We start from the raw sequence: 26765 nt of genomic DNA, 5'->3' as shown, positions 1-26765 counted from the left end.
TCAGGTCTCAGGAGGCTCCATTAAAAGCAGTGAGAAGCTAGATTTGTAAATCAGATGTCTATATTTAGGCACCAAGAATATCCTCTCCGTCCCTCCAGGGAAAGTAGGAGCTGTGTAGGAGCGTTACAGCTCATCTCTGAGGTGAGCCTCAGCAAGTTCCAGATGTGGGTTCAACCACGAAAACTCTCCTCAGACGTAGCTGCAAAAGCTAAGTAACTGAGTTAAATAACAGTAATTCTCACTCAGCAGATATTAAGAACTAATGATGTATATTGGTTATCCAAATGATAACTCTTTTAGCAAAAAAGTCCCCATGACTCCATTTTACATTTCCTGTTTCCTGAATTCATGATAATTTTTGCTTAAAGCTCTGTCCTGTCTTTCCCAGTGGCCATCTCTCCTTGCTGGCCTATACTGGCTCTATTGCCACTTCTGTGAGCTGAGCTGTTGCAAAGCCTGGTTACCCCAGAGATCTTTTTATTCTTAGCCATTCTGACTCTAAAATAAGTAGTAAAATACTGTCTCTACAAGGTATCTGCATCCATCTCCCATGACACAGTGCCTACTGTATTTTTACTGAACCTTTGGACAGCACAGGGTTACTGTTCCTTACAAGGTTTCAATTTGATTTTATGGTAAAATGGTATTTCCTGAACAATTCACTTCAGCTGCACTAATTCCACAGAAAGCAGAGGAGGACCTATATACAAAACAGTTACTATTATGCTGAGCTAATGTACTCTGCAGCACTGCACTTGCTACAGGAATTTGTTTTCAGCAAAACCTGTGAATAAAGCATTGTCAGGGGTTAACAATAAAGAATGGAGGGGGGGGGAGGGTTTTTGGCAGGTTTCTTTTGTTCTCAGTTTTTTTTTATTTTTTGAACTATGACAACAAAGGTGCCACCATAATCCCTTCTTGTTGAAGATAATATGTTCAGTCCTAGAGCAACAAATATTTGCAACGCCAATGAAGTATTTTTACAGATTACAAGGTGTGTGCTGTTCCTAAACACAATTTATCTTATTAGATTTCATCCAGTGGATGGATAAATTAAACAAATATGATTTCAGAATGTAGCAAAACACAATATGATGATGTTGAAAATCAAAAACAAAGGGTGGTGGATGAAAACAGGACTTTTGTTGAATTTAGGACCACGAGGTAATTTTAGTCACCAGTATTTTAACACTATCAGATACAAATCACATTATCTGCTAATTGCAAAGCTGCTCCACTAGAACCTGTGGTGTGTTACACCTGCTATTAAGTATCAATGAACTAATGAAACGTGCTACGATTTTCTCTGAAGGAAATGCACACTTTTCTTCAAATTCAAATTACTGCTAAAATTAAGATTGTTCTTTTTTAAAAATGGTATCACTACTCTAATTATTGTATACTGCATATTCAATTCTGAAAAAAAGCTTTTCCTGAAGACATATTAATTACCTTTCCTTTTAGAAACCGCCAGCAGCTAGTTCAAGTACTGTGTGATGTTACAAAGTGAAAAATTATTCCTAATTAAGAAAGGGTTACAAGTTTTACCCAATTCTAACATATGTGATCAAAACTACTTTTGTTTCTTGGCTCTACACAATCCATAGCATTTATTAGTCTTTCAGGATGAAATAATCTTAAAAAACATTAAGGATTTAATTTTAAAGACTAAAGACTGTGTGCATATTAAAAGTTAAATGTGAAAAAGAGGTCTAATTAAATCCATTCTTGGTGCTAATTCATAATGTGCCCATGGGCTCTGTCAGTAGTTAATTTTGAAAGTAGCCCTGATAGAAAGAGATCTGAGCAGTTCTGGTTTGTGATTCTGAGCCAACCTGCCAGTGATTCCTATACATGTCTTCACTTCTCTTTGATACAGAATTAGAATGAACACTTCTTTACATAGTACTAGTTCAATAGGAAGAGCACTATGGCTGTGCTGAAATTTTATATTCAGGCCAAGTTATATATATTTTTTTCCCTCCATAATTCATCATGGCTTTTCACTTAGAGCCCTTTGGTCAGGGAAGAGCAGTACCAAGGAATCAGAAATATCCAGTTCTTTTCATAGCCAAAAGAGGAAAATGGCCCAAACTTGATGTGAGGATTGAGCAAAGGGCTCGTAAGGAGAAGCTGGATTTCTTTCCCAAATCAGCTTCCAAGCTGTAGTGTTATGTATTATAAATGTGAAGAAGTCTCACCTGTTACATAATTCTTAAGATCCAGTTCATTGCTGAGAGGGTTGTTACTCTTGAACATGTACAGATTGAAAGGAGCGGGTTCTTGGCCGATGTTTTTCCACATGGTGTAATCAGGAGATGTCCAGCGCCCAGCCAGGACATCGTAGTCCCTTTGGGTAAAATGCACGAGTTTGGTTAAGGGATCATAAAGTCCTCCATGGAACCCAATGACCAGCTGGAAATCTGGGTTAGAGTCATAGTAGATCTCCCCGTAGGCCGTGTACTGGAGCTGCTTGATCATGAGGCCGTTGATGCTGAACACGGCTAACGGAGTGCCTGTGTTATCAGAGGCCACATAATACTCTTCCCCACTGCTGCTCTCCATTGCAAAGAGGTGGCCTTGCAGATCGTAGTATAAAGAGGTAATTTCGGAGTTGGAATGATTGTAGACATGAGTTACCCTTGTTGGATTGTGAAGATCAGCATAAAAATACTGTAGATGATGCCCCAGGTTGGTCTTGCAGGAAGCCCTTCGGCCCAGTCCGTCGTAGCGGTACTGAACGCTCCAACCATTTGCTTTGTTGTAAGCTCTTGTCAGGAGCCCTTTGGAGTTGTACTCGAACACATCCGCACCCCGCTGCCACAGGAACCCGTCGTCATCGATCTTGTACGGGATGTCACCCAGGCGCGTGATCCTGTCCCTGAGGTCGTAGCGCAGCGGCATCAGTCGGACGCTGTTTCCAGGATTCAGGAGGTGGAGGTTCCCGTTCAGGTCGTAGCTGTAGCGCCAGGTGGGCCTGTCATTGACTGCCACGCTCTGCAGCTGCCCATCTCCATCGTAGTCGTAGGTGTACTTGGTCGTGTTGGCGTAGGGACCGAGTTTGAGCTCTCTCTTGGTCACCCTTCCCATGCTGTCATACTGCACGGTCATCCAGTACATCAGGGACCGGAACATTTCATATTGCACTTCCTTAATGCGCCCGTGGGTGTCAAAGTGCTTGCTCAGAGTCATAACTGCCGTGGTGATAATTTGGTTTATATCATAATAAATAACTCCAAATTTGCCAAAATGCTCTACTTTGCCAGAAATCTCATCGTAACGGTAAAGGTCAACTGGAAGAGGCGTCTCACTTATGATGGGTTTGATGCTCGCGATTCGGAAGCTGTTGTCATGATATGTATAATCAAACCTGGCATTGACCATTCCTTCTTCAGAGAACCTGTAGATTTGTTTGTCAACAAGAGGGCCAATTTTCCGATAGCGAATCGTACAAGAAAATCCTCCGCTTTGCAAATTCACCATTTTTAGGACACCTGTAGTTTCATCGTACCCAAAAGTAACCGCTGTGCTGTCATAAACAATTTCAGACAGCTTGGATAGCTTTCCATACTTGTAGAAGACTTGCCGGCCGGTACCTAAAAATGATGTTTTCAGGATCCTCCCGTCATCGCTGTAATCAAAAATGACGGAGGCGTTGCTTTCGGGGGGGTTGTAGATATTTCTGATGTAGCCCACGGAGGTGTGAGTGGACATGCTGTGCCGAGCCACGCTGGGCATGGTGACGGCGTGCAGGCGGTCCGAGGAGTCGTACTCGAAGATGTACTGCCGCTGACTCTGCAGCAGCAGCACCATCGACTGCAGGGGAAACAACAACAAACCGTCACCAGATATCAGCTTGTGGCCTGAGAGAGGGAACTGAAGAAAAGTTTACTGGAGTGGCACTAATGTTAAATGAGTACAAAGAGAATCAGATACATTAGTCAGGGGCACAGAGCTGCTCAGGAATATTGTCAGATTGCCAGATGAGGGGATCTGCTCCCTGGAAATCAATACACTGACACTCCAGAGAAAGTGTAGGTTAGCAACCTGTGAGCTGTCCTCCCTACAGGAGGACTTTTTTTTTATTTTCCTTTTTTTTTCCTGGGGGATGCAGAGGCGTTAGATAAATGACTTGATTTATCTTTCTGCCAGCAGTTGTAATTCACAACTGTTACTGTGAAATATGTGAGAAGCTAAGCAGAGAACATCAGCTCTGGTTTACTTAGAACAACAAGAAGGGAAAGGGAAAACAATATGCAGTTTTGCAGCATTTAAGGTGCTTTTATGACTGAAGTGTGCTAATCAGGCAAAGTAAAAATGCACTACCATACTTTCATTTAATAAGTAACAATTAGAGATGAATTACCTGTTTCTGCATGAACCTTTTGTCAGGTTTAGTCACGCATGTTTGGGCTTAATTAAGCACAATTCATCGTGTTAATTTATTGTCATTCTATGGCAGAAAAATAGCAAAAGACAGAAACCATGAACAAAATATTTCCCACTAAGAATTAGTCATACTCAGTTGACTAATTGAAAAAAAAAGGAATTTTGAAACCAGTGATGGTTAACAGCCGGGATATATCAAATCTTAGCTAGTTTGCATGTGTGATTTACATGTCACGAAGCCACGTGTCCCTGCAGCTGATGCCAGGAGGTGACACGACGCCACCTACATTTTCCAGGTAGGTGTAGCTCCACACTTTGCCGTCGGCGAACATGCGCGACACGATCCTGCCCTGCTTATCGATGTCCGTCCTCTCGCTCATGGCCCCGCGCTGCAGCCCTGCCAGGCGCCCGTTGAGGAAGTAGGACACGTTGACAGCGGCCAGGCCACTGCTGGGCAGCCACAGGAAGGGCCGGCCCAGCTGGTCGTAGATGATGCGCAGAGTGAATTTCCGGTGGTCGTCGTAGATCTTCTCCGTGCGGATGTTGCGGTCGTAGTCGATGGACAGCAGGTTCCTGCCGTGCACCTGGGGAGGGAAGGAGCTGCACTCAGAGCGTGGTGGGCACGCCGTCCCTCTGCGTTTACATGGGGAAATGGGATGTCCAACAGGGAAATCCTTTGTGACAAGTGTAGGGCTCCTGTTAACTGGCTTTTGCTTTCTACTTGGTAGTATATTCAAAGAATTTTGAGTCTTACTCAAAAATGGGGTATTTTCCATCTCACTGCAATATGAGAGATGATATCCTACAGTGAAAAGCTTCCATTATGGTCAGAACAGACAGACATTCTGCACACCTAGGTCTTAAAGTGCAGAGAAACAAATAATTTTGCATGGAATATTTTTCTACTTATAGTATTTTTCTACTTTCTACTATTTTTATTTTATTTTTGTACTTCCACCATCAATTTTTTTGCCTTTTTCCCTACAATCACTCTAAGAACTACAGAAGAAATTTTTGTGTCTTTATTGAGGTTTAGCTATTTGGCTTCTATAATTGAAGCACCCGGTTTAGAATTCCTTAATTTACTGTTTTCTTCATTTATTTTCCAAATATTCAGTAGATCCTTTACTTGGGATGGGCTTAAAAATCCTGATTGTACAGGCTGGGAAAGATGGACTTCTAGTGCTGAAAGCAAAGGTGCTAAATAATTAGGTTAAATATTTTTCTTTCCCCTCCCCCCCCCCCCCCCCCATTTTTTTGTTCATAATTTTATTTCAAAGTACAGCATGAAGTGTTTAAGTGCCAGATTGGTTGATTGATTTATTTTAAATAAAAGAGCAAAATAGAGGCAAAAGAGGATAAGAATGCCAAATGGGGAGGCTTCTAGTGAGAGTGCTATAATGAGAGATACGTAAATATATTCATTGGGGGGCAAGCCATAGAATTCAGGCTAATGCTGTAATCTGATAAAGCTTCTTAAGTAATTTAATTGTAGATGAATCATTAATAAAGTAGAAGTTTTTATATTGGATAAAATTTCAGAGCAATAACTACTTAAAAAGTATTCATCAGTTCCTGGGAATTTGTTCTTTAGCTTATATTTTACAGTGGCTTTGATAATGCAACATTTCCTCTTATCCAAAATTAAACTGTACATCAAACAATATGTAAATTAACCCTGAGCCTTTCTTGAGGACATAAAAGTTATTCTGAGATATATTCACTGGCAGGGGTAAACCCAATTCCCACCCCAACCAACTCTGTAGAAATTCCGTTATACAGACACATTTAAAATTAATAATAGTTTTGTGTTTGCAAAGAAATAATTATTTCAAATTATTGCTCATTATCCTAATTTTTTCCATTAATGAAATTAATCTCTTTAACAGTTTGCATTTCCTCAGTGGGCAATTACTAGGGAAAAAAAGCTCTTTTCTGTAGGTTTTCCCAAAGGTTATCCCAGCAACAACTTGCCCTGTGATTCAGAGAAAACACAGAGTATTTTTCTTAAAACACCTTGGGGCAAAACAAGTCATATTCTGCTCTCCCACTGCAATAAAAATAAAGCCAGGGAAGCCAAACTCAACATCAGTAGTTTCTCAACTGGTTACGCTTGTTCTGTAGGCTCAACCCTGATGGCAGAGACATAAAAAACCCCATTTTCATCAGCAGAAGAGAGCTTTGACCTCTCAAAAACATTTAGCTGTAGAATTAAAGGATTAGTATATGACTGAAATAGCCCAATTTCTTAAGGGTGAGCAGAGTTTCTAAAAAGAAAAAAAAAAAGTATTTCAGAAAGATTATGAACTGAAATTTAGCTTTGGGGGTTTTGTTTGTTTTGGTTTTTTGTAACTTCTGAAGCTTCATGAATCAGTCAGGATTTCTGGGTTTTGTTCCCTCCATTACAGTAACCTCAATAGTAATCTGCACGAGGGAAAGTCTGACTCCAGGTATCCTCTCCTTTCTCAAAAACATTGTAACAGTTATTTGGTTTTGCCATAGAAAACAAAATTAGTAGGGTTTTACAAATGATTACACACACAAGAGCTGTGCACACTTGAAAACATCACTTGGAGATGCACACATGAACATCACCTGCTTGGATAACTCAGTACCTTCATTCGCATTTGTAAAATAAGTAAAACCAGAGACTGTAATTGCAGTATCATATTAATTATATAAAAACCCAAACAGGCTGACTAATTCCCACCCTTCCTGGGAGCACTAAGAGCAGTCACAATTATCACGACTGCAGATTACTTGACAAGCTCCGTCTCTTGTTCACTACCCACGTGCACATCTGGTTTTCCCTTGGCTGCTGCTGAAGTGGCCATAGGGACGAGCCCTTTGTGCCTTGGAAAGGTCTGGCCACAGAAATCACTTACATGGTGCTGCACCATAATAAAAACTCTTCAGACAGGAATCTTATCAGACTTCATCTGAAACTACAGCGAGACACTGAACGTGTGGAGCATCAAACAGCAGCAGAAGTGAGTGGGGTAAGATAAAGGTGAAGTGCAGCTCCTTTCTCAGGTTCATTAAATGTGCCCAGGCAGATGTGCAGATTCCAACATGTGTGGCAGGGATGTGCCTAAAGCACGGATGGGCAGAGCCTGGGCTCTGAGCCCAGCTGTGTGAGGGCTCATACAGTCAGCCAGTTCTTTGGGTTGGAAGGGGCCTGTGAATCACCCAGAACAACCTCACCCAGTACAAGCCCTCTGCCCTGAGCAGGGACATCTTCAACTGGAACAGGCTGTGCAGAGCCCTGCCAGCCTCACCTCCAGTGCTTCCGGGAATGGAGCATCTACCACCGTTCTGGGCAACCTGTGCCAGTGCACACCACCACATCACCATAAAAATCTTCTGTATAACTACCTAAATCTACCCTCTTTTGGATAAAGCTGCCACACTTTGTCCTGTCACAACAGAATCCTAAAAAAAAAGTCTGTCCCCATCTTTTTTATAAGTCCCCTTTCACTACTGAAGCATGGGGTGTGGGCTTCAGCAAGCATTCCTCAGAGTACTGCCAGGTGAAGTACTGAGAGATGAACTGCAAAGAATGCCCACCCCTCCAGTCACACTGATTGTGAACTGGGGCTGCAGGAGGTGGCCCTGGTGCCCTGGCAGCTCTGCAGCAGTGCCCTGCTCTGTGTCACCACGTGCCACAGCTGCCCCTGCCACCTGCTCCCGCAGCATTCCAACACACTCGCTCTGCTTTGTTCACTAAACAATTTATAAAGATGAGTTAGAATGAGATGCAAATAAATTCTATGCTTTCTCCCTCATTTCCAAATTTCATTTTCAGTCCACTCAACCTGTGATAATCTCATAGTGATTTTCATTTAAAAGAGCTAAATGGATATGTGATTATTGTTACAGGAACTAACACCAGACAATTAAATGTTGAGGTGTTACTAGATAAAGCATTGTTTTGATTTGCATAACATGATGCAAGAAAACCTATCTCAAGCAAGGTTTCAGCACTAGATGTGTTTAACTTCAGCTAATTACCACAAGTGCCTCTATTAAATTTTTAGTATTGAGAGTTAGGATTACTGCAATTTCATTTCAGCATCCTATTTATTTTTATTTTGAACAACACCTAGTCAAAATGCAGAGCTGATCTATTTTCCACTTCCAATCAACTGCTGCAGGTCAACACATCAAAAATCAATTACACAGCCATGAAATTTAGTCATTAAGGATTAGCTGCTAATCTCATTCAATTTTTTTTCTAACCTTCCCCCTCTCCCCAATAAGTACATTCTGAGTGTTTGTGAGAATAAGGAAAGTCTTGTTAACTCAGCACAGGGAATTAGATGCTAAGCAATAGAAAAATATAAAAAAATAACATCCAAGCAATTTTTTATTTTTGGAAATCACTACATAATTGCATACATATATTGCATTTGCTATATGATCTTGAACACACTGAACTGTATCTTGTGTTCAGTGATGTTGAAAGAATTGCTATAAGAATGAGGACTTGATCAGTACATTTGTTTTCTGCCCAGTACCTCAAATCCCTTCCAAAACTGCACATACTGAAGTAGTCCAATCAAAATATCAGTGAAAATCAGGCCAGCAAAGCACAGAATGGGATTAATCCAGCTGCAGCAGATCTTTAATTTGGCAGGGGATGGATTACATGACCTGACTGTCTTCCTTATCCTGTGCTTACGATTCTGTAATTATGGCAATTATTTTCCAATCGTGCCATTTGGGAAAGGGAATAAACACAACATGCCTGTCTCAGTGAGTCTGTAGGGGGATTTTACCATGGCAGAATGCTGTAGTTGTGTTTGCTCCCCAGCACCAGCTGGGGTAAGTCTGTCCTGGCAGTTTTACAAGTGGTGAGTGCTCAGATTCCAACCCCCTTGAGAGGCAGAGTGTTTTGCAGCAACAGGGCAGTGAAGCTGGGGGAGGCTCTAGAATACATCTTTTGAGCAGTGGCTGAGGGAGCTGGGGGTGTTTAATCTGCAGAAAAGTTGGTTTGAGGAGACCTAAATGCTGTCTGTAAGTCCCTGAAAGGAGTTAGCAGTTTGGGGGTTGGTCTCTTCTGTCACATCTCAAATGAAAGGATGAAAGGAAATCACCTGAAGCTGCAGCAGGGGACGTTCAGATTAGATATTTAAAAAACTTTTTTCACTGCAAGAGTGTTCATGCATTGGATAGGTTGCCCAGGAAGGTGGTGGACTCACCATCTCTGGATGTGTTCAGGAGGCCCTGGGATACGGCATTTGGGGATATGGTTTGGGGCAATTACGGTGGGGTTGGGGTAATGATTGGACTAAATGATCCTGAAGGTCTCTTGCAACATTGATGATTCTGTGATTCTGTAATAGTCTAGGTATTTTTACCAATCTCTTTCGGAATACTTTTGGTAACAAAGCTCTATAGCTGATTGCAGCAGATCCCACACAGCCAACTGAGCTCTCAAACAGTGTCACACCAAAGACAATCACAGAGTTGTACATTTTTAACAAGTAAAAGTAATGTCCTTCAAAATAAAAAAAATAAATAATTTCTGTCCAAAAGGAAAAGATGACTTTTGTAACACAACAGGTTCTACTTACCCTGAGCTTTCTTCCAAACACCGTCACTTTGCCTTTAATCTGCTCCTTCCTCAGGCGCCATTCAATTGAGTTTAAACCATTTTCCATGGGTAGAGAAATATTACATCGTCCTATGGTGGGAGTCACAGTCCCAGCCAGGACATGAGGTTCGCTGTGAAAGCTAATGCTCATGCCATTGGCATACATCACTCTCAAAGTACCATTATTACAGAGCTGGTAGCTGTTCCTCACTTGATCTACAGCAATAATGAAAAGAAAATAATTTAGCTATTCCAGTCATAAAGAAAACATATAGCTTAATTTGATTGGTTTTTTATTGCACTCCTGTTGATGTTAAATGAAGTCAGCCTGCAATTACCATTTACGTGGTACTATGGTGGAAATTACAGATGTTACTGATTCATGTAAAGAACAGTAGTGTAACAGTGAGCCTGCAGAGAGATACTGTGTTTATTTCATTATGTTTTCCCTTCAGTCTTAATTGTGAATCAAAATGCACAGTGATATGTGTTGAACCACGTAATTTATTTCTGATATGAACAAAAACTCCTGAAAACTGAACTGCTGGATAAACAACAAAGCATTAAACTCCAGGACAAAAAGAAAAAGAAGATGATTGCTGGACTCTTTATAAGTAGGAAGAAGTAAGTGCCTCTTGTTTTTGATTCCCTCTGTTTAAAAACTGTCTCCAAGCAGAGGCTTTGTACAGAATTACAGCGTGGCTTTGAATCCTCAAGGTGTGAGGCTCCAGCAGTGCAAGCTGGCAGCCACAGTGGTTCCCTGTCCTGTCTCTGCCTCCCAGCAGAACCACACTGGCCTGATGTGCACACCTGGCCTCTGTTGGAGAAGAGCTACAGAAACAATCCCGTGCTTCTCTGGCCGTGCAGTTCTCCAGCTGTTTGACACAGCCAAGTGCCCTCACTCCAGGATGGAGTGCCAGAGTGTGCAGCTGTCAGCAACACATCAGTATTTGCCTGATGGAAGGACAGTATCTATGTAATTAATCATCTGGTATAAGAGAAATTAAGTCTTTGTGACCAGACCTGTCATGGTATAATAGTCTATAAATGTTGACATTTATGTCAGGAGGAGACTGTTGTTTGATGATGATATTCTCATTCCAGTGACGTTATGTCTTAATTAAAAAGTCCCATCACTCACCAAAACCCTTTCAGTCTGTCTTTGAAAACTGACTTCACTCCATCAGATCCAATGCTTGGGTGGTGCTGGAATGTTCTACACAAACTCTGAACCTTTGTTGCTGCTGCCTCCTGCCACACTCAGGCTGTAACACTGTTGTTGGAAGGGCCACTGCTGGCACCACACAATCCACTGCTCTGATTGTTCTACACTGTAATTAATGGCAGTGCATAAATTTAGAATATTTCTTCTACTAGAAGGCTTCCTGAGCCTCTCCAGAAGGATCTCCCCTAGCAGCCACATCCAGCAGTCAGGTTGCATATCTGTGGCACAGAAGTCAGAACCAATTTTGCAGGGAAGTACAGAGAAATGTGCAAGTGGGTGAAGTGTCCCTGACCCAGGAGGCAGTGGCAGGACTCACTTTCCCCAGCAGACAGTGACCATGTGTACTTGACACAAAGCAGGACTGCAAAATGGCTCTTACCTGTCCTGAAGACCTGTCACTTTAGGAATAAGCTTTATGGGAGTTTTTCTTGCAAACCTTACACGGTTTCCCCCTGCTCATAAGTGTACTAATGGCACAAATGGTTAGCCAATTCTTTCTCAGGGTGTGTGTGTGGTTAGGAGGTGTGCTGAGAAGTGTGCTTTGGTACCTTGAACAACTGTATAGGAAGCCTCCACAGAGGAGAGATTTGTGATGACCGTGACATCGTCATCCCGATTAGAATTCTCAATGTCGATGGTAATAGACTTTTCCATTTCTCGATGAAGGCTAGTTACCACTCCAGTGGGACGTGTTACATTGGTCAGACGCCCTTCATGATCATAGCTAATAGAAAAGTTAGTGAGAGCAAAAAAGCATGAGGATATATGTTCATTTCAATACCCAATGTATTAATAATGCACCACATTTGTGCAAAAAACCCAGACTGAAACAGATTTTCAAGAACATCCTGGCCATATCTATTTCTTTGTTCTTGAAGGAGTCTATAATGATGAAATAAAATTTTTTAGATACTAATCTCAGCTACATGGGTGCAAATCCAGGCTAGCATATTTTAAATTATTAAATTAATTAAATTGTTATGACTATATGGAGTGATATTTGGCTCAAACAATTACAAGTAGTAAATTAGTCTGCATTTTAATGGTTGCATTTCACTCTAAGGAAATGGACTTTGATGGACACTGCAATAAACAATTGTATAAACTGTATAAACTGCTTTTGAATACTTAGTGGAAACTAAGTATGGTCTTGAGTGACATATCAAGGAATAAACTTGCCATAAAGTATTAAAAAACACAGCAGCTCGACAACATAATAATTTCATTTAGATCTTATCTGAGGTATTCAAGTGCATTTTGGGGTCAGTATTTTGGCTCATAAAGATGAAAGATGAAAAGCACAGGATAGAGGTTGGAGTTGCACAAAGGGCAGCAGTCAGCACTCAGAATAGACCTTAGAAAATGAGTTAAATGCTCCAGAGGCATAAAGATTTAAAAAAAAAAAAAAAGAAAAAGAAAAAAAAGGAAAAAAAGGCTTTCCATGATTTTATTGAGTTAAATATCTTTAGAGGTGTAAAACCTGAGGAGGGGGGAAAGAAGGAATGCTGCTGGAAATCAAATCATACCCTTTCCCCCTTTCCTGCAGTATGCTCTAGCCATGTGCATACGTTTGCTAAAGAAGCAATCCCTTGGATCTTAGGGGCGAGAAATGGGGACCTGAAACAAAATCAGCGCTCCAGTGTGACACTCTGCTTGCCACCATTCTCTACTCGTGCAAGAGTCCCTCATCCAGCTGCTACCAAAGCACACGGGCTTCTAGAGAGCAGAAAGGCAAGAAAAAATGTCCTGTGTAGATAAAGGGAAAAGTTTAGGTAGAGATTGAAACCAACTGGTCATCCTTGGAATGTAGAGATGCAGGGAGCAGGAAGCCTGGAAGAGAACTGGTAAATCCATTGCGCTGCCTGAGAGTAACAGAAGAGAAGAGAAGCAAGTTTAGTATCATGGAGCTAGCTCAGTTCATTGTGGGTTATGGTTGGCTGTAAAGATGAAAAAAATCAGAGCTTTCAACATGGCTTTACAATTAAAACACTCAGAAACCTCAGACTAGGCCACCTGTACTGAAATGTACAGCATATCTAAAAAATTAAGACACAGATTGGCTCCTCAGTTAGAACGAACAAAACATGACTTTCAAATCCATTGCAAATGGTTGCACCCATTCAACTGAATATTTGTGAGGAAGGAAAAAAATCACCTGTGGAGCAACAAGCCTTACCAGAACCAATGGAAGCATTAGGCAAAGAAGAAATCAATAAAACAAAGCATCATGCGACCTAAAAGGGACCAATAATACATTGTGTTCATTTAAGTAGTTCAGGATCAAAGAAAGATTAAGTAACATGATTTTTCTCAGTATAGTCACAAGCTTCTCTCCACAGATATCTATATATTTATATATAGATATATTATCATTATTAGCAAGGTACTGAAAAAAAATAATATGTTGAGATAATCTATGAAAGTGGGTTTAGTTAAGTCTTTATAGAGGTCTTCACAAAAAAAAAAAAAAAAAATTGAAAAACACTCCAAAATAATAGCTAAAGGAAGAACTTGATCCAGCCAAGCATCTGTCTTGTAGGGAAAAAGTACAAAAATGGACTATTTAAAAAAAATGAAGGTTAATAAGACCCCTAAAGAGTCTGTATGTGGTGTGTTTCATGATGAGCAGAGTGATGAAGAGAACACTTGGATGTCAAATCTTACAGCACAATGTTATTTAGGACAGACTAGAAAAAAACTATGAGTGTCTCAAGTGTGACTCTGCAGCACTCAGTGAACTTCCAGAAAAATGGTTGGTGAAATTCCCCATCAGCAAATATATTTTAGGCAATGCAAATGAGACATTAATTTAAACTCTTCATTCACATTGCTGGGTTTTTAATTAACCTAGGAAAAATTCCTGGGGATTGCTGTGGGCTACTCACTGGAAATCTCTATTCAGCGTGTAAGGGCAGTCTAAAAAGTAAATATGGATGTGAATGTACAGAGATTGAAGCAGAAAAATGAAAATATTCCAGTGCTATTTCAAGAAATGATTTTTTTACCCCTGCCATGGGGCAGGTTCCCCAGTGCTGGTCACAGCTTTGAAAGCAGCAACAATAGAGATCAGAAGGGTTTATAAGCAAGTGATGGATACACTTAACAAAATACATAAAAAAGTACTCTCCTTGAACATCATTTAGACTACTAGTTAAATATATAAAAAAAATTACTACTTAAATTATTTATATATACATTGTGATAGCAATATATAAAGAAGGCATTTCTACTTTTTCCATTGTATCAAAATAAAATCTTATTTTAAAAAATACCTTAAAGGTAAAAAATTTAAAATTAATATAACAGAAACCTTTTATGTACCACAAAATTTTGGTGAAATATTCCTGAGGTTTTTTTTTTAATTTATGTATTACATGAGAGCAAGTGCTCAGTATAATACAGCATATGGACATTTATCTGAATAATAAGAATAAACTATATATGAATTAAATGATTATGTACTTCTCTTCTTCATGTCATGAACCTGGGTCTAATGAAGCAAAAAACCAAAATTTACAATGCAAAATATATTAATTGACCTGGTGTCTTCTTCAAAAGCAGTCTCTACCCACTGGAGTCTGTGATACCCCGTCAGCCTGGATGAATCAGGTCTGATAAGGCAACATTTTCAAATGGGTACACCAAATTCCTGAGCTTTTGTTACTGACTTCAGTTAGAGCAAGCCTTCATCCCAAGTGTTTCTACTAATAAAATTAAAAGGGCAAACAACCTTTATCCCAGTATCTTAAAAACCAACAAACAGCAGCATCTCCCCACTGCTACCTCACCAACTCTTTGCTAACCGTGACCAAGCCCCCGCTGCCAGCAGGCAGAGGTTCCCCAGGACAGCTCTGGGTGACACCAAAGCTGGTGGCTGTCTCTGCCAGCCTGGTGGCTCTGAGCTGCCCATGGCCACACCTATAGCTCAGCCTCCACCCTGGGACACAGCTGAGCACTTGAACACCTTCTCAGGTAGCTACAGGTATCTGTGCATCCCTTCAGCAGGCTTGTGACAGTGCCCTGAGGGCTGCTGTCCCTTGGCCGCTGCTGTGGCACCTCTGTTCCTTTGGCAATTTTTATGACCCGTGCTCCTGCATGAGTCCTGCTCCTGACAGCTCGTGGGGGGAGCAGGGAGAACAGGGCCATATCCAGCACTGCAGAGAGGAGGAACAGCAGCTTTGACTTAACACAGAGCTGGGCAAGGCACAGATCCACACACATTTACATACATCCCTGTTTTCTCTCCCTTTTAAAACTGATTCAAGAAAAAAAACTGCAGCATTCTCTCAGGATGCTCCCTAGACCAAGAGGAATACCACTGGGAACTGCTTCAAAGATCTGTGCTTCATGCCCAAGCCAAGCTTAAATTACCCCATGTGAGCCTGCTGGTAGCTGTTCTATTATTGAAGAGCCTTGGCTGTTCCTACTGCAAATGAGCTGCATGCACGTGCACAGATGCTATCTATAGAATTCACATATGGAGTGTGCACACACACAAACCAGCTTGTGTCTCTGTCTATGCAGATGCACACCTAGATTAACTGTACAAATTTAATTCTGAGAGCATTTTCAGGGTAAAGTTTCAGATAAATGAGAGGAATATGCCCAATAAGATAATGTGGCACTTCCGCGTCTGCTTGATATAAATGCACTGACATAAATTTTTCATAAGAACTTTAGCTCATGTAGTACTTTACCACTTAAAAGACCTCTGTTCTTTTCCAGTTCTGCTGATTATGTCTGTATGAATGCATGAATGTAACTGCACAGAAAACTATTTTATTGTCCTTATAAACTCTCATTGGCTGAACACTTCTTTCATCTTCAATTGATATTAAGTTATAGCTACCAAAAAAAACGGCAGAATGATGAATACAGAATTTTCTCTTAGAAGCTGTTTCAAAGAACAAACAGAAACCAGAACTGTGACTGTGGACTGTGATTGTTTAGGTTTGTATATTCGATTTAAATAATAACTCTATGGTTCTCTCATCTATGGGCTCAATGCTTATGAGAATGTATGTACAAATCTGGGAGAAATAAGTTATTTCTGCTGCCTCATCAGAGTTACTAATTATCTAAGACAATACCTCAGGCTGTAATATTTAGATCTAAATATGGTATTTAACTTCACTGACCTGAGGCAAAAGTTGTGCATCTCTTCTTATTTGATCTTGGAAAAAAATCTGCAGCACTATGTACACATTAAATGATACTTTCAGCTGATCTCAGTAAGACATCAAATCCCCTACCTTCTGTATTTCCTTAGGAATCATAATAACCATGTTAACCTAGCACTTGGTGTGACTCTCAGATACCAGTTATATCAGTTTTGTAACCAGTAACTTTCTTATGACTTTTTTTAATGAATTGACATTTGACAATGTTTTATGGATTTTCACACAGAGTTTTAAATTCCTTTGCTGTTTAGTTTTCTATAATTAATTTCTGGTGTCTTGGGAAATAACTAATTTATATGACTGCATCTTGCCCTACCTATTGAGGAAAAAAAAGAACAAAAAACCTTCCTAGAAGGGCATCCACATCTCATCAGCAATAATATGAAATTTCATTCCGTCTATTCCAGTGAGCATTTTACTTGAGCTTATAATCATGAGGCAACACCTTCGTGCAGTCACGTAACTGAACTATTTGTGTAACTAATCCGTGGTAAAGAAATAATTTTTGCAAAATATTAAGCCAAAGCAAGCCCTTCCCCAGGTGAAGTGCCTGGCTGGAGGAGAGGAGTGAGTGGTTGGGATGCAGGGCCCCACGAGAGGGCACTGCTTTCCTTCCAACGGGGACCAGCTGCAGCATCCCTGCTGTAGGGAAGGCATTCCGAGCACACTGAGCACAGCTCCTTCTATTCCTGCATTTCTTACGTTTTCTCTAAACAGAGAAAACAGGTGGCCAAGCTGAATGCATCAATAAACTAAGAGGTGTGTGCCATTGATAGTCTGCGACCTTGAAAATAAAGCTGCCGTTTAAAAAGAAATAGCCTTATTCTTATTTTCTACTCACTGATTTGGGGAATGATATTTTTTAATCATTAACTAATTCAGATAAAATATATGGCATTGGACTTGCCATACTTAAATATATTTTTCAATATGTCATTTAGCTTCTCTTTTTAAAACTGTTTTGATCAAAAAATGGCAATAAGACTACTAAGAATAGGATAAATATTAATAAAAATTGGACTAGTTTTTCTAGATTTTTAGTATACTTTTGAACCTCATCTCTTCAGATGAATTTAATTTAAAGAGGAAGTTCTTCTATTTAATCTATATGCTCATGAACACCAGTGTGCTTTTGGGTTATCTACAAATTATGGAAGTTACACCAGGGGTCTGACAGATAGCTGGGGATCTAATTTCCTCACTTGTCTCAGGAATGAACAATCATTGAAGTTAATCAACATTTTAACAACCATGAGTAATATATGAGGCTGAACAGAAAGGGAGATAATTTGAGTTCCAAAAGAAGCTGCAGCATGAGTGTTCTCAGAGAGAGGCAGCTCTGGGGGAGCTGCAGGAGGAGCGCTGGGCTGCTCTGGCTGCAGGCTGCGGGCAGCCCTGCTGACCATCAACAGCAGCTTAACTAAGCAGGGGTTCTGGCCATGGCACACGGTCCCTTGTGCTGGGAGGGGATGAGCTGCCCCAAACTCAACCCCCAGGCAGGGATTTAGGGGGATCAGCACCTGCCCAAAGGACCCAGCACAACTGATGCCATCACAAAGCCACTTTACCATTTCCAGCATCGCCCTGCACTGAGATGCAATGGCCTTACTCAGTACCAGTGAAAAACCTACAACAAATTGCAGCAGGGTCAGTCTAGGGCCTACTCACTACCATTTGAAAAATAAATTTATGCTTAATATATCCAAAAACATTCTTACTCATAAAATGTTGTCCATCCTGTTTCATCACTCTTCGTTGCTAAGAGACCACTGTTTCCATTATATGTCATTAATCCGAGCTCCAGGGTCTGTGTTGAGACCAGCTTGAGTCCACCATTAGTGCCAACAGCCAGCGTGACAATCTGATTATCCGGCATCAGTAAATGGCGGGGCATCCCACTGGCATCCCGGCGCACCTTCAAGGAGTTGCCATTGTTGTCCATCACCTCCGTGACATCGTTATCGCTGCTATAGGTGAAATTGTACAAGTATTCCCCGGTAACGAGGCTCAGAGTGTACTGGTGAATCCCATCAGCATTGAAGACATACAGCTCCTGTTCTCCTGGAGATGCAGCTTCATATTGGTTAAAGGAATTAAGAATGGGCCTGTTTTTACTGACAGCCCTAATGCGGATATTTCCGAGATCAGCTATGTAGATGGTACCATCTGGGGCCACAGCTAAGGAAGATGGTGAATTTAAGATGGCATCAGTGGCATACCCATCATCCCCAGCATAGCAATTACAGTTGACATCATTTTTGCAATCACAGTCTGAAGCTGCCCCTGCAAGAAGGCATATTTCTCCATTGGTAGTTACCTGGCGTAGCCGATTAATTTTTTTTTCGTCTGTCTCACTGATGTAAAGAACTCCTGTGTGTGAGATGGCAATGGCACTGGCTGATTCAAGTGCAGAATGAATAGCCAGTTTGCTAAGAGAGTAGTCTATACCAGGAACCTGGCAGTGCATGGGGCGTCCAGCAATAATGCTAACTTGATGGTTTTCTGTGATCCGTAAAATAACATTGTTCTCTAGGACATAAAGGGAGTTGTCCATGGGATTGACAGCGAGATCAGTAGGCCACTCCAGCCGTACCTATGAGTTGCACAAATTATTACTGTAAAACTCGAAACTGAAAAGTACACTCCTAGTGTTTAAAATTCCACGTGTAACAACAGCAAATTAGTGAGGGGTTTATCAGTGCAAATCATGAAACCAAGTCATGAACGGCAACTATTTCAAACAATGATTTTCTCTTTCGGAAATATTAAAGCTACGTGCAGTTGTAACTTTGGCTAATTGTGTTTCTGTGCAAGAATGAATGCTACATTGTGGAAGCTCTAAAATAATTACAGAAAAACAGGCAATTAAGACAATAACTCCCATTATCTCAACCTTATTTCTCTATAGTTGCATAAATAAACTGTGTTAGCCACAGTAAAAAGGATGGTTCACCCATTTCAGTAACAAATCAAATACGTTATCATCTTGTGCTACATAATGTATTTCTTAAGTGGCCAGGCAGTCATCCAAAATAGATGCCCATCTCTTCTAAGGCAGAGAGGAAAATAAATGCAGTAAGAATCTACCTGGGTGACATCCATGCTGGAATCACAGCTGAGAGGTCGAACAGCAGTTAGGTCATTGGAGCCCAGCAGTGTTGATATAATTCCGTTCTGATCCACTTTTCTAATCATAGTGGCATCAACAAAATACATGAGTCCATACTTATCCACTGCAATTCCTGCAAATATAAAATCCAGGCATCAGCACAGCAGTGAGGCTCCTGGCTTCAAGGCAGGCTTTGTCTTGTTTACAAGATGGTGAAATTTGCTCACTTCCCCTGTTCCTTCCTCCCTCCAAAGCTGAGCACAGGTCCTGGAACCCTCCAACAACTCACAGTTCTGCTAAAGAAAGGGCATCAAGCAGATTTATCCTTCAGGTCTTTAAAGAAAACCACAGAAGTCCCCAAACATGCCAAAGACCCAGCAGAATGCATCAGCTTATTTCTAGATTCAAACTCTCTGATATATTACATAAGCTCAATTATAAAATCATCTCCTAATTTTACTCAGAAATCTGAGGCATTGCTTTCTTCATCTGAAGAATCTAATGAGGAAGAAGAATTATTTTAGACATCTTTTAAAATACCTCCAAATTTTTTTGAAAACTAGGAAGACGTTGTATTTTTTCTGGTTTTATTTTTTTTAATTCTTTGACCTGTTGCAGTAAAAATACAGAAAGAACATCTGGTGTTTCCAGATGAAGACACAGGGGTTGCCAGCCTAAAAAAAAAGGGAAAGTTCAACTGCTGTCACACTATGAGTCCTTAAGAGAGGAAAGACACACAATGGAAGGGTGCTCCCTTGAAGGAACAGACAGATGCTGCTGCCCGTTGGGAAGGAGCCTTTCACTCACTTGCCTTTCCTGCTTTGATTTAGTGCACTGCCTTGTCCATTTCTCACACTGAAAATAAAATATTGATCTAAAATTTCTGTCTTCAAATGGTTGCAGTGCTCATCCCACTGGGCAGTGACAGAAGATATAGCTTCATCTTTTTAATTTCTATGTGTTAACTGAAACTACTTCCTATACAAAGAAAGTGGACTTTCCATTTTTGTGTACCTTTATGATTGTCTAGGTATTTTCAGCTACTGAAAAAACCCAAAGATGTTTGAAACACATGGCAATGCATCTGATTAATTCATCCTTACAATTAAAATGAAACAACAGGGAAGAAAAAAACCTCTAAAATAAACATATCCCCAAATCTTGATATCATCTTAAAAACTTTTTGTCAAAAATTAAAAACTGGAAAGGGCAAAAATCCTTTATTTTTTTTTTCTCTGATGCTGAAGAAAAAGGAGATACATGGAGGCAAAACTCAGAGAAAAGACACAGCAAGCAATTTCTATCCCCAAAGACTGCATCTCAGACAGTAATCAGTTTCCCAGTTTACATGCTTGCTTCTTGGAGTGAGCGGTACACTGCTAATTTGTGTTCTGTTCTCCTTTAGCAGCACTCAGTGCTGGGGTAATAAAGTTTGCTTTAACTAAACAAAGCACGAACACTTGCCAATCCACTGTAATTAAAGCCCAGAATAAAAATCACCGAGCAAGGAGTGATTTAATTGCCAGATAATTATTTCCACATCCAGCCTAGCTGCACGCAGTCATTTTCTCCAGCTTCTTTTCCTCCTTTACCTCGAGGGCTCATTAGGGTTGCGTCCACTGCCTTCCCTCCATCCCCACATCTGGCTTCGTCAAAGGGCAGGCACTGCTCTCCTGTCCCTGCCACCACTTCAGAGTTACCAGCAAGGTCCTTCGTGCCCGTGAGGGACTTGACTTTGTAAATCCGTCGGCTATTGGTGTCCGACACGTAGAGGGAGCCTGAAACAGGGTCCACGGCCAGATAGTATTTATGAGCGGGATTGTTGCTTTAGAGAAAAAGAAAGCATAAAACAGAAACAGCTGAGCAGTCTAGAAACTTCACAGGCTTTCAGAGCTTGGATACTCGTCAGGCACAGAAAGATCTGGAAAGAAAGTCTGACACCTTCGTACAGAGGTGAGGTCTGAAGGACCATCACCTGAGGACCTGTCTTGATTAGGGCCTGGTCAGTGTTCAGAGGGATTGTAATTTTAAATCTCACTCATCCTTCTACACTGAACCTTGCACAGCAGAGCCCAATAAGCCAGAGCTGCACAGCAGTCCTTCCTCTTGATCTCTTTAGCCCTTTAGATCTGCTTCAGGTCAATTCTCTTCGGCTTATCTGTTTCCCCCCTCCCCGCTACCTTGTTTAACTTCCTTTGCAAGCAAAAGTCATAGGAGTAAGATCAAAGAACCAGCTTCTGAGTTACTTAGATTCTGCCACAAGATTTGTGAGGTCTTGTATAAATAGGAGGCAGAGGCATAACAAATTTATTTCTAAAGCAAATTTGTTCTCATTCATTCTTATCAAGAATTCCATTTGCAGCAGATGAAGTTGGTTATATAACTAAAACCAGAGACCCCCAAGTGTCTGACTTTAACTCCAAACCTTCTGTTATTGAAAAACTGGTCCTCAGTTTGTGACTGGAATGGGAGCTCATATGGAAAGCTACTTCTCTTCTGAAATATATGTTTTTTGACAGCTTGTCACATTTTGGAACTACTTTAGCAAATCATCTGCAAATTGAGAAATGTCAATCTTCACAATATATATACATTCACACACACAAAACTGCAGTGCAGAAATATTTTCAAAATCTTGCCTGGCTAGTTTTACTCAGTTTATTTGGATTTTAAGCATGATGTGAATTTTCCAGCCTTTGGAGCCTATGGGTGAGCGTAAATAAGGTCAATGGTGGTTTCAAAGCAGAGAAGACAAATGAAGACAGGAAGAAAAAAAATGAAGGTTACTTACCAGTAACCAGAGATATTTGCCTCCAAATATCCACACTCCTAGTTTCATGTGGCAAAAGTGCCCATCTCCAAGAGTGAGGATACACAGAGGTAAGTTATGATGGACATAAGCCATTTCTTGATCAGAATCGCTGAAACTATAATAAAGCCACTTTCAGCAGATGGATCCATCGGCACACCAAGATAACTGTGGTCATGTGGTCATGACCAGATTTGAAGGAATGAGGAGGCCCCAAAATATCACTTTCTACAGTTATTTTCCTCTATGCCAGTCTTTGACATGCCATGGGTTTAGTTCAGTAATGGTTTGTTCTAAGACTGTAGAAAGTAGGAAGGAGATTGGTTGCATCGCAATTCAGTAGGCAGAGGCAATACCATCTGCTGAAGTCTAGGAGTGTAGAAATTAGAGATGAAGAAATACAATAAACAAAAAAATACTTGGCAGGTTTATTTCATGCATGGATCTCAGAGTACTTTAAAAAGATGGGTGTAGCACCCATTTTACAGAGGAGGAAACTGAGGCACAGAGAGGTTAAGTGGTGTAGACAAAGTTATGCAGGGAAACTAGTGACATGCTTGAGATTAGAGCACAATCTCATTATCCCCCAAGTTCCTCTCCTTATCTTCAGCAGCAGACTGCACCTCTTCACTATGCCCTTATCACATTCCTTCTCATCCCTCCAAAATAATGCTCAATCTTCTTTGCAACATTGAAAAATAGTTCTTTCCACTTTAAAGATTCCTCCAGTCTCTCAGGTATCTGAGCCATACAAACACCTGCATGTTTGTCATTGCTTCAAAACTCTGCTCTGTTCTCCCACTGTGCTTTCCTCTTACCCTGAAGAACACACTCTGCTGTGGTGCTGGCATTGTGCTGGACTTGAGAAATACACCCAAACTTAGCTCAAGGCTGCCCTGCAGCTGGTGCCTTTTGCATGGCCCTTCTGAAACAAGGCACATCCCCCAGCCTGGCCAGACGGGGACCTGAGGGGGGCACAGACAGGAGCTGGGCATGGACAGGAGCTGGGCATGGACAGGAGCTGGGCACAGACACTGCTGCTCACACCTGGAAGCCAGGGTCCTGCTGGACTCAGTGGTGAGAGCTGCTCACACAGTGCCCAGGGCAGCAGCAGCCACCCTGCAGGAATGGAAGGGTCTCTCTTGTTTTCACACATGATTTTGCCAGCATGTGCCCACCCCTGCCTCCCCTCTGCCCTCGGCCAGCCCTAGGTGTGCCCTGCTGCTGCCAGGATGGGATAAGACATGAGTCAGGGTAAAGAGCAATGGCAGAACATGGGATATTGCCCTCTCCTCTCTGCAGTCATGGTGCATCCATGGAGCTCACCCTGCCTTTCTCCTCTGGAGTCTCCCCAGGGCAGTTGTGCCAGGGAGTCAGTCACAAGCTTTAGTTCCAGATCAGAGAGCAGCTCACTGGAGCTGCAGGCCTGTTCCATACTCCTTCCCTCTTTCCTGAACTAGGGAAGGGAACCGATAGTGGAAGACTCTAAGCAAATTTTTGAGGGAATTTGGCAGAAAATGACTGCTGGAAGGTAACATGCACTCACTGTGCTCCCAAAGAATCGATGAGACTATTACCTCAAACAGGGATTTGTTTTATAAGTGAGTACTCAATATTTCTCAAAATGGCATCTGAGCAATTAAAGACCTCTGCCTCTCTTTTCTCCTCACAGTTGCAATCTTTCACTTGAATTATAGGAGGCCAAGGATTGTACCTTGTTTTAAAAGATTTTCCATGGCATTCAGTGTTGCTCAGAGGCCTCTGCCAATAATGTCTGTGCCTCCAGCCCCCTGAGTGAATGTGTGGTCACCACCACCTGCAGCCTCCCTCTGCTCTCTGAGGGAGCCTGGGGCCTGGCAGCAAGTGCAGCTCATTCTCCCTGTTCTTCTCACAGCTGCAGCAAATTCTTTTTAACAGCAGCTTTTCTTTAAGCTTAACCAAAAGAGAAGATTTGTCCAGAGCAAGTCTCTAAGCAGATGAAAAACGAACTAGGCTTAGTTGAAGCAAATGAGGGGCCTCCAGCATCACCAATAATCATTAGCAAATTGTGAATGAACTTCTCCAGATAAGAATAGTTGGGGGTGTTACTATACCAAAATATATTAAGGGGAAATGATCCTGTTTAGCCCAGACCATCTATTACATCACAGAAATGGAAAGTATGGTTTTAGAAGGGTAATGCACAGGACACTATGAAACAGTTTACAAGAGCTCTTCTTGTTCTTGCCCTTGATTTTCTCCAGGGTGAACATCCTCCCTGTCCCAGGTGTGGCATGAAAGGAGGCACAAGTGTTTCCTATGCTGCAGCCATCCACAAGACCTAGTGCTCTCCTCCTAATATCCAGGAGGGTTATGCCTCCCTCCTGAATCTCACAGTGCTTCTAGTGGTTGCACACAGCCAGCCCCACAGGTTGGCCATTAAATGTGTTTGACAAAAGAAATATAAACTAAATTATGGCAAAGGACAGCGGGTTCAGAAAATCATTAATGACCAGAAAATGAGTTTTTGACCTATATGCAGTCATTAGTGCTTTTGTGGCATTTGTGAAAATGCTGTTGTAGTTTACCTTGACCATTTTAACCAATTATAGACAGCAGGGAGAGGTGTTTATCTAGAAGTTAGCTTGGGGTTCATTATACTTGCATTCTACTAGAAATTTCTAATTACTGTCAGAACTTATTGGCTGCTTTTTGACTGCTTTTCGTAATTGCTAATGCTTATCATATTCATAACACACAATTAGCACATAAAAATGTTTCTATATATGGTACATGAAGAACATAACATTACACAAGAAGCACAACACAAAAAGCAAACACAATGAAGCAAACAAACCATATCAAATTATATGGGAAAGAGCTCATGTCTTACCTATGTTTAAACTCTTTATTTCTTTATAGAAAGGGAACAGAAGAAAAAAAGAACAAACAGTTAGCTGAAGAATAGATGGTAAAGCAAACATAGTATTTGTTTTATTTTACAAAAGGACACAGGAGAAGATATCTCTTTTCAGCACTAGCCTTAGCTTAGTTTACAGATGAAGAGTGACTGGGAGGGATAGAGCTGCAAGCTAATTCCCTATAGGATACCCCTGCCCCCACCCCCCTCCCCTCATATTTAGGAAACTTTCTGAACCACTGAAAGAATTTTCACATGGAATTACATGTAGCTTGGGGGCTAGGAGTGAGAGAAACTGGCAGTTCTCTGGATACAGAACTGGGCAGAACGAAACACTGGTTTTGGATACTGTCTGCCAGTTGGAGGCAACCTCTTTAATCAAAATAGGTTTCCAACAGGCTATTTCTAGACAAATTTTTACTATGCAGTTTGTTTTTCTCTCCTCCCAGTCTCTAAAATAATTGCTTAAAGCAAGTTTGGATGCTCCTTGGTATCTGCTTAAGCCTATCAAAGCCAATGTCAGGGTAAAAAAGCTCCTTCTAAGCGAGCAGTAAGGTACTGTACAATGGGAGATAAACAGCATTAACTGATCCACAGCTTACTGCCCAGCCACAAAGCCAAAGGAAAAGTGCTCTCTACTTCCCACAAGAAAATGAACACATTCTCCACTCACACAGCATTTCACTGTGTTGATGTAATTTCCATTTAGGAATATGCACTGAGCAGAGCAAAGAGGTTTGTGACTCCTGAGCTGCAGCTCTGCAGGCACAGCCCCCAACTTGCAGCCCCAGCATGAAGCCTCACATGCAATGCTGGAGTCCAGATTCCTGCTGGCCATTCCAACCAGGCACCTTCACAAAGGACAGTGCGAAAGAAATATGCACACTGGGATATTCTGACATATAAAGGCACTCAAGATTTATAGGGGCTTATGTAAAACCAAAATTACATCAGCTGTGAAATCTAAACAAAGTGATGTATTTGGTTTGTAATACTTGTGAACATACTGGTTGCAACATAATCCAAACTACTTGATATGAGCTGAAGACTCTGCTCTCATTCACACTTAAATGGCTCAAATCTTCAAACTCTTACCCATGTAACTCATGCAAATTTCAAGATGAGCAATGAATCACAATTAGTGCTATAGATTATGTTTGCTGGAATGGACCTTAATTCCCTTTAGAGGAACGGGGGGTAAAAGACATCAAAATGTAATCCTAAAGTCTGTAAATCCTAAAAATCTGTATGTCAAGTCCTTTGCAGCTGTCCAACAGCACTCACAAAGCATCAGCTTCATTGTTAATTGCTTCTAGCTATAACAGAAGCTAAAGAAACCATGCTATGGAAAACAGACTTTCATAAAGGAGGAAGTGGACAACAGCAGATAAAAATCTGTCTTCTATTTCTCTACTGATGTCCTTCCCAATTTTCCCTCACACATGATGAAAACCCTAGTTCCCTCTTAATGTCTCTCACAGAGAGAGAAAACAAAGTACTCACACTAATACTGTTGTAAATTTTATGGCAACATTTTCAAACATAAGGTGGGCTAAGA

The 26765-nt window shown here is 41.1% G+C and overlaps 1 protein-coding gene across 1 annotated transcript in view; it reads right to left on the bottom strand.

Annotated features, from left to right (window-relative positions):
- The window catches only part of TENM2 (teneurin transmembrane protein 2), a 334711-nt gene that overhangs the window by 3908 nt on the left and 304038 nt on the right, over positions 1-26765 (bottom strand). Inside the window, exons 20-27 of the mRNA XM_058848837.1 lie at positions 25181-25201; positions 21092-21324; positions 19478-19632; positions 18109-18983; positions 11759-11934; positions 9966-10201; positions 4677-4973; positions 2202-3816 (exon numbers count right to left, since the gene is read on the bottom strand). Of these exons, the coding sequence (XP_058704820.1) occupies positions 2202-3816; positions 4677-4973; positions 9966-10201; positions 11759-11934; positions 18109-18983; positions 19478-19632; positions 21092-21324; positions 25181-25201 (3608 nt within the window). The remainder of the gene's footprint in view (positions 1-2201; positions 3817-4676; positions 4974-9965; positions 10202-11758; positions 11935-18108; positions 18984-19477; positions 19633-21091; positions 21325-25180; positions 25202-26765) is intronic.

This window comes from Poecile atricapillus, chromosome 13, assembly GCF_030490865.1.
Source record: "Poecile atricapillus isolate bPoeAtr1 chromosome 13, bPoeAtr1.hap1, whole genome shotgun sequence".
NCBI classification, from domain to species: Eukaryota; Metazoa; Chordata; class Aves; order Passeriformes; family Paridae; genus Poecile; species Poecile atricapillus.
Note: the sequence above shows the minus strand (reverse complement) of the source record. Positions and strands in the feature narration are given on the sequence as shown.